General features: G+C 35.4%; 1 protein-coding gene across 1 annotated transcript in view; it reads left to right on the top strand.

Moving 5' to 3' along the window:
- Window positions 1-8598, top strand: part of LOC110441408 (UTP--glucose-1-phosphate uridylyltransferase-like) — a gene marked incomplete at its 5' end in the record, with an annotated part of 21131 nt that extends 12533 nt beyond the window's left edge. Inside the window, 7 exons of the mRNA XM_021484529.1 lie at window positions 2381-2507; window positions 2723-2754; window positions 3413-3509; window positions 3703-3781; window positions 4594-4757; window positions 4872-4976; window positions 5310-8598. Of these exons, the coding sequence (XP_021340204.1) occupies window positions 2381-2507; window positions 2723-2754; window positions 3413-3509; window positions 3703-3781; window positions 4594-4757; window positions 4872-4976; window positions 5310-5417 (712 nt within the window). The remainder of the gene's footprint in view (window positions 1-2380; window positions 2508-2722; window positions 2755-3412; window positions 3510-3702; window positions 3782-4593; window positions 4758-4871; window positions 4977-5309) is intronic.
- Between the last annotated feature and the right edge of the window lie 434 nt (window positions 8599-9032).

The following is a 9032-nucleotide window of genomic DNA, read 5'->3' as shown; positions in this document are numbered from 1 at the left end:
GTTTATACATGTTATTTAGTAGCGTTTACCTATTACTTGTAGTATACACCTGTTAACTGGTTGTTTATACATGTTATTTAGTAGCGTTTACCTATTACTTGTAGTATACACCTGTTAACTGGTTGTTTATACATGTTATTTAGTAGCGTTTACCTATTACTTGTAGTATACACCTGTTAACTGGTGGTTTATATCTGTGAACTGATTATTTACACCTGTTATTTTATGGTTTACACTTGTAACTTGGAGGTTTATACCTGTTAACTGATGGTTTATACCTGTGAGCTGGAATTTTATACCTGTGAGCTGAAATTTTATACCTGTTTACTGGTGGTTTATTCCTGTTAACTGACGGTTTGTACCTGTTAACTGGTGTCTTATACCTGTTAACTGGTGGTTTATACCAGTTAACTGGTGGTTTATACATGCTATTTAGTAGCATTTACCTATTACTTGTAGTATACACCTGTTAACTGGTGGTTTATACATGTTATTTAGTAGCGTTTATCTATTACTTGTAGTATACACCTGTTAACTGGTGGTTTATACATGCTATTTAGTAGCATTTACCTATTTCTTGTAGTATACACCTGTTAACTGGTGGTTTATACATGTTATTTAGTAGCATTTACCTATTACTTGTAGTATACACCTGTTAACTGGTGGTTTATATCTGTGAACTGATTATTTACACCTGTTATTTTATGGTTTACACTTGTAACATGGAGGTTTATACCTGTTAACTGATGGTTTATACCTGTGAGCTTGAGTTTTATACCTGTTTACTGGTTGTTTATACCTGTTAACTGGTGTTTATTCCTGTTAACTGATGGTTTATACCTATGAGCTGGATGTTTATACCTGTTTACTGGTGGTTTATACCTATCAACTGGTGGATAATATGTGTAAACTGGTGGTTTACACCTGTTATTTTATGGTTTACACTTGTAACTTGGTGGTTTATACCTGTAAACTGGTGTATTTNTATGGTTTACACTTGTAACTTGGAGGTTTATACCTGTTAACTGATGTCTTATACCTGTGAGCTGGAATTTTATACCTGTTTACTGGTGGTTTATTCCTGTTAACTGACGGTTTGTACCTGTTAACTGGTGTTTTATACCTGTTAACTGATGGTTTATACCTGTTAACTGGTGGTTTATACCTGTTAACTGGTGGTTTATACATGTTATTAAGTAGCGTTTACCTATTACTTGTAGTATACACCTGTTAACTTGTGGTTTATACATGTTATTTAGTAGCGTTTACCTATTACTTGTAGTATACACCTGTTAACTGGTGGTTTATACATGTTATTTAGTAGCGTTTACCTATAACTTGTAGTATACACCTGTTAACTGGTATACACCTGTTAACTGGTGGTTTATACATGTTATTTAGTAGCGTTTACCTATTACTTGTAGTATACACCTGTTAACTGGTTGTTTATACATGTTATTTAGTAGCGTTTACCTATTACTTGTAGTATACACCTGTTAACTGGTGGTTTATATCTGTGAACTGATTATTTACACCTGTTATTTTATGGTTTACACTTGTAACTTGGAGGTTTATACCTGTTAACTGATGGTTTATACCTGTGAGCTGGATGTTTATACCTGTTTACTGGTTGTTTATACCTGTTAACTGGTGTTTATTCCTGTTAACTGATGGTTTATACCTATGAGCTGGATGTTTATACCTGTTTACTGGTGGTTTATACCTATCAACTGGTGGATTATATGTGTTAACTGGTGGTTTACACTTGTTATTTTATGGTTTACTCTTGTAACTTGGTGGTTTATACCTGTAAACTGGTGTTTTTTACCTGTTAACTGGAGGTTTATACCTGTTAACTGGAGGTTTATACCTGTTAACTGGTGTTTTATACCTGTTAACTGATGTTTTATACCTGTTAACTGGTGTTTTATACCTGTTAACTGATGTTTTATACCTGTTAACTGGAGGTTTATACCTGTTAACTGGAGGTTTATACCTGTTAACTGGTGTTTTATACCTGTTAACTGATGTTTTATACCTGTTAACTGGTGTTTTATACCTGTTAACTGATGTTTTATACCTGTTAACTGGAGGTTTATACCTGTTAACTGGAGGTTTATACCTGTTAACTGGTGTTTTATACCTGTTAACTGATGTTTTATACCTGTTAACTGGTGTTTTATACCTGTTAACTGATGTTTTATACCTGTTAACTGGAGGTTTATACCTGTTAACTGGAGGTTTATACCTGTTAACTGGTGTTTTATACCTGTTAACTGATGTTTTATACCTGTTAACTGGTGTTTTATACCTGTTAACTGATGTTTTATACCTGTTAACTGGAGGTTTATACCTGTTAACTGGTTGTTGATACTTGTTAACCTATAATTTACACTTTGTCATTCATACCTGTTAACATATGGATGATTCCTTTACAGGGTGGTACACTTGTGGAGTGTGATGGAAAACTTCGACTTTTAGAAATTGCCCAAGTACCAAAAGAACATGTAAGTTAGTGGAAATGTCATAACTAAATCATGTGTAAGAAAATTTGTATGTTTTCTGTGTGAAAAATAGATTAGCAAAATAAACATATACTACAGTGTAGACAATTTGTTGTTTGATGAATAAAACCTGAGTGATTTAATATGGTTGTAGGTCAACATTGACAAGCTGAAATTAGTTTTTGTTACACTTACATTATATTTTTACATACTTACAGGTAGATGAATTCAAGAGTGTCAGTAAATTTAAGTAAGTATTGTGATGAGTCCGAACTTGAATATAGGAATTTAAGTACTGGGTTACTAAAAAGTAGTGTCATGTTTTAAAATAGAGAGAAAAAAATCAGGAAACTGATAACAGTCGTGTATCAAACAGGATGTGGATTCCAGATAGTTGAACCATTGAACTGTGGGGTGATAAACAGGAACGATGGTGTCAATATATAGACACAAGTTCATCAGCATGTTTTCTCTTAAAGTATGCAAAGTCCCCAGTAAACAAAAGTGTTGTTAGATATCAAATATATGTTAGTTTACAGAGTTAATACTGCCCTTTTGCAGTGTCAGTCTTGTTCAGGAAACTAGTCCCTCATAAGTTTTCATTTGGTTTCTCTGAAACCTGGTAGTGTTTTCACAGTGGTTACATATTATACATATGAATGATACAAGAAAGTTTATTTAAAGTCACATACATGTAAACAAAGAACAATTGTGAATGAGCAGGTCATTTTAACTTAACCCCTGGCTTTTAATTACAGTGCCAGTTTCCATAGGTTCATTTGTTGCCAAGGTAATTGCAATAATTTGTGTATTTTACATTTTGTTGTATTTCTAAATAATGAAAAAATAATTGATATCATCAATGACATTGTAAATAAAGAAATATTAACAATGAATTATTATTTCAGAATTTTTAACACCAACAACCTGTGGATAAGTCTAGAAGCCATGAAGAGAGTAGTGGATGAGAAAACACTAGATATGGAAATCATTGTCAACCCTAAGGTCAGTTACCAAAAAGCTGTATTTAATGTAGGTCAGTCATTAAACAATACATCAAATTTAAATAACGAATTCAGTCTGGAGAAGAAACAGTTATCTTGATGTCAGTGCATGGGATGAATCCTCTTCACTTAATACAGTTGTGGTATTACAGGAAACACAATGAGTAGTAAAATAAACCTATTTGTTGTTACAGACACTTGACAACGGCCTCAATGTGATACAGCTGGAGACGGCCGTGGGGTCAGCCATCAAAAGTTTTGAAGGTGCTCTAGGTCAGTAATTTACCATCTTCAAAACAAGGAAGAAAATTAAAGAGAACATGAGTTGCAAGGCAATCATAAACAGAACTCTCAAGGTCCGAGTTCAAATGTAAGGCAATCATAAACAGAACTCTCAAGGTCAGAGGTCAAATGTAAGGCAATTATAAACAGAACTCTCAAGGTCAGAGATCAAATGTAAGGTTAAGATAAACAGGACTCTAAAGGTCAGAGGTCAAATGCAAGACAATGATAAACCGAACCTTAAAAGTCAGAGGTCAAATGTAAGGCAATGATAAACAGAATCTCAAGGTCAAATAAATGCAAAATTTCCTGTGAACATAACTTCAAACTGTGATAGATATCTTGATGAATTTGAAGGGTACCTTATGAAGAAGGTGAATGGTGCATTGTAATTAGGTTACTGTGATCTTGACTTCAAAGTCAAATAAATGAGGTCTTATAATGCAACATTTCTAGAAAAATCTTGTCCAGGCCTTCACTTTTAAACTGTCTAAAGATATTTTGATGAAGCCTGAATTATACTTGCATCATTCCCAGGAGACATGCACTGCATATTGATTAGGTCACAGTGACCTTCATCACAAGGTCAAAGGTCAAATAAGAGCAAAAATTTGAGTGAAATCTTGTCAGGATCATAACTTCAAAATTATTCAAGATATCTTGAGAAAATGTATCTGCATCACCCGCTGAAGGTGTGACTGTGCAGTAGTGTTTATTGTGACTAGATAGTTGGTAAACACAAACAGTTTTGTTCTGTTTTCATGTGACTAGATATTACTTGAGTGACTCTTTTACCTTTGTAGGTATAAATGTACCTAGACGCAGGTTTTTACCTGTCAAGACGACCTCTGACCTGCTGTTGGTGATGAGTAATTTATACAACATGAGGACAGGCTCTCTGGAGATGAACCCTAAACGGTGCTTCCCCTCTGTCCCACTTGTCAAATTAGGCTCTCACTTCAGTAAGGTAGGTAAACCTGTACAACTGGTATCTCTGGGATAGTGCTATTTCCACTGTGACTTACGTCTTCATCACGATTACTAATATGTCGTTATTAACATGAGCATTTCTGTCCTTCAGGTGAAAGATTTCCTGTATAGATTCTCCAACATTCCCGATATGTTGGAACTCGATCATCTAACGGTGTCTGGAGATGTTACCTTTGGCAAAAATGTCACCCTCAAGGTCAGTAGCAAATGTCATCATTGGGAAGTTAACAGGTTTTGTGAATCAGTACAAAAAATAATGGAAATGGTACAATTTATATTACTTATTAGCTCACCTGCAGGTCCAAAGGACTAAGGTGAGCTTATGCGGTACTGTGGCATCCGTCGTCCTACTGTCAACAATTTCGTCAAACGACTTCTTCTTAAGCACTATAACTGTAATTTATCCACATTTGACAAGCATCCCTATGTAGTGGATACCTGGAGATCTGAGGGGTGGGTTTATTTTCCCTTTAAACACAATATTTCAGTGGTAAAAATCTAATATATATAATATCACTGTTTATAACAGGGAACAGTCATCATCATAGCCAATCATGGTGAGAGAATTGACATCCCCTCTGGATCTGTGTTAGAAAACAAAATTGTTTCTGGAAATCTCAGAATTCTGGATCACTAGTCTACCTGATGTTGATGCTGCTCCCTCAGACTTTCCATAACACAGCCTGGGATACAAAAACACAGTGAGGGCCCAACCTACAACAACAACACGGGATCTTAAATACAACCAGAGCCCAACCTACAACAAGAGCGCAGAAACACAACGAAAGATCCCAAAACAACAAGGGACACTAAAATAAGTGGAAAAACGTGAATGTCAATGGATCCTTAAGTAAAAGCAGGGATCTACAATGGATCCCTACAGAGACGTCCAATATTTGAACTTAATGGAACTTTTATGTACTAAACATAATACTAATGTCAAAAATGTTATTTTGTTGTCTGTTGATGCTTAAAAGTGTTATTTTGTTTGTAAATTTTGATTTTAAGAAAAGCATTTAAACACCGAGTTATTTCCTTTAAATGATATGTATTGTCCAATGCTTCAACTTGTTGCCATGGTTCCAGCAGACCATGACAATATGTCTGTAGTATAGACATCGAGTGTGAAGCATGTGTGTTGTACCGTGTGTTTAAACTCCCCTACTAGTCTGCTGGTTGTGTACTGATTATTCCCAAGCAATGTACACTTAGGAATAACAGATGAAACTTTGTTGTGACTTGGGTGAAAACTTCCCTAAAGAGATACAGTATTGTCACACCTCGTTTTACCTATATTACATGGGTGGGTTTTGAGAGGCTGTAGTGTTTATGTGTGGTGTCGTCTGTTCTGGTACGTAGATATTGTAGCTTGTTAGCCAGAGTTGTTTCACATCGTTACGGTGATTATGAGATTATCACGATGAGCAGGGATAGGCTGACTACTAATGTGAAATAGAAAGCTTCTCACAATATTTAATCATCATAATTAAGAATAGTTTTCCTTGGAAGTCCCATACCTGTTCAGTATATGTTTATTTGATTAACTATGCAGAATGTCCAGAATTACAAACAGAATGTATGTTACAGATATGTACCAGACAATCTTTAGGCTATAGAATATAGGAGATCTAGAGTGCTATTTGTGATTGCTGGAATGAGAACTGTTATGGATTACCAATAATTAGCTTCTAGCTGGAATATAAATTGTTGTTACGGATTATAAAAAGTTGTTACCGTATGAGGATATTTTGCTTTTTGCAGTAGCAGGTATAAAGACTGACATTTAGTGTTACCGCTTTATTTCAGGGAGTCGGAGTCTGAGCAATTACTTACAGAATTTTACAATGTATATGTTGCAGCGTGTGGAAACTAGAGTTTTGATATGGAGGCGTTGCTGTCAGAGAGCATTGTAGAACTTTACAATATAACTCAGCAATGTAGCTGAGCCCAGCTTATTTCGACATGAAAGAGAATTGTCAACAGGGCCGAAGTGAGGTGAAATAGGATGTGTATGTGTATGGCTGAACTGCAGTAAGATAGGATATAGGGAATCCAGTTGTGTGCGTATCTGACAACAAAGAGGAGGTTGAAGGGAGTGGTGCTGGTTCATCATCACTCTATTGACTAGGAGCAGCGCCATTTATGGGTAGAGAAATTTTCTGTCGATATTTTATGTTCTTGATGCATAATTTTGAATTGTTTATCTAATATATATTTAGTTTGTTGGTATAAACACATGAGTGGTGTGGTAATCATGAGTGTATTTCACGTACATTCATCGTTATATTTGTATTTCAATTGTTGCAGCATATCTACATCATTTACACAAATCCAAGCAGAATCTTTGTCGAATAAAAGAACTACCAATGGACACAGGAAAATACTGAGACTTTTTTAGATATCATAATGAATGAAGGGGTATATTAACTCTATAACATTTTTATTGAAAAGGGTAATTGTAACTTGTAAATTTACTGTATTACAGTGTATAGTGAACCATCTAGTCACTAGTTTTTGCGCAGCTAGAGTTTTTCTTTGGTCCGTACAGCACTGTTGTAATAATTGGCAGTCTCATTATCTCCACCCAGCAGAGGCACTTGGATTAACTTTGGAGAAAATCTCGGTAACAAATATATTCAAGTTTGTTTTTATTTTGATAAAACATAAGATATTGATTGATGCTAATTAAACACTTTTTAAATACCTTGTTGGCGTAACATGAGGTTGCTGGTGGTGTGGATATGTGAGATATCAGACAGCTGAGTCAATGGAGTTTACAACAAGTGAGCTGTGAGATATCAGACAGCTGAGTCAATGGATGTTACAACAAGTGATCTGTGAGATATCAGACATCTGAGTCAATGGATGTTACAACAAGTGAGCTGTGAGATATCAGACAGCTGAGTCAATGGATGTTACAACAAGTGGGCTGTGAGATATCAGACAGCTGAGTCAATGGATGTTACAACAAGTGTAGTAGACAGATGTGTTATTTGACTTGTGTACGAGTGTAAGGTATCAGACAGCAGTATAAGTGGATAGTTAAGAGTGTATGCACAACTTATCAAAAGTTTCTGTTTAGTGGAATCAACGCATTTTACATGAACAAGGAAACATTTGTTTGAAAAAGCTTAATGATTTGTTTGCCTTTAACTGTGCTAGTCACAAAATTATAAAATTATAACCAGATTGTTCCTACACTTTTTGCATTAAGTGATATAGAGCTAGTATATACATCCAGCGGTGTACAGGTTTACAATGTATGTAGCCATAGTTTATTCATATTATAGTTAATAACATAAAAAGGGCATGTTTCCTTAGTGATCACACAATTTCAGTATTTATTTGGTGGTTTACAAAAGAACCATTTGGTTTATGTTTCCACGATGAGCTGTCAAGCCTCTGTAATCCAGCCACTGTTAACCCAGTTGTCCCTTTAATCCAGTCAATAGTTGAGTTACCCTGCCTTCCAGTCACCACTGATCTAGTTGTCCCTTTAATCCAGTCAATACTTGAGTTACCCTGCTATCTATAGTCACCACTAATCCAGTTGTCCTTTAATCCAGCCGCCACTTATCTTGTCACTTTAATCCAACGTCCACTACACTTATGTTGCTATCCAGTCACTAATCTGGTTGCTCCGTTATGCTATTCAGAACTGTTCAGATAGCTGGTTAGGCAGGTTGCTGGATTACAGAGGCTATGCTCTAGGTAGGTGGTTTGTAACTGTATGCTTGTGTGTGGCATCGGGGATTGTTATGGAGATGTTAATGAGACATGACGATAGTAATTGTACATTAAATGTAAAATCTATTGTACTTTGTGTTTTTGATGATTTTCTTTCTGAGTAATTTATGTAGGAACTAGAATCTTGTTTTTCTGAACAGAACATATGTCTCCCCTTATTAGCCAATAGAAAAACTTAACAAAGGGCCATATCGCTTTACATAGTGGGACACGAGGCCCGAATTAAGAATTTGACACTCCTACTTCCCAAGATACATTAAAACTTTAGCAAGTTTGGTCAAAGTAGGTGAAACTAATCGACGACAGACCGATATGAAAAAAGTCGATAAAACGTCAGAATAATTCGGACTAGTCAGTAAGGGACCTGTCTTGTGGCAATACATCCCCCATAATCATCAAGAAGCAATCTGTCCATATAGCTGAGGTTGATGTTTGACATTTGGACTTCAAAAAAAATTGCAAGGAAGCAAAATATACATTTTACATGTACTATAATGTGAGTCTT

The sequence above is a fragment of the Mizuhopecten yessoensis genome, unplaced genomic scaffold (genome assembly GCF_002113885.1).
Source record: "Mizuhopecten yessoensis strain PY_sf001 unplaced genomic scaffold, ASM211388v2 scaffold715939, whole genome shotgun sequence".
NCBI classification, from domain to species: Eukaryota; Metazoa; Mollusca; class Bivalvia; order Pectinida; family Pectinidae; genus Mizuhopecten; species Mizuhopecten yessoensis.
The sequence above is the reverse complement of the archived record's forward strand: the minus strand, read 5'-3'. Positions and strand labels throughout refer to the sequence as shown.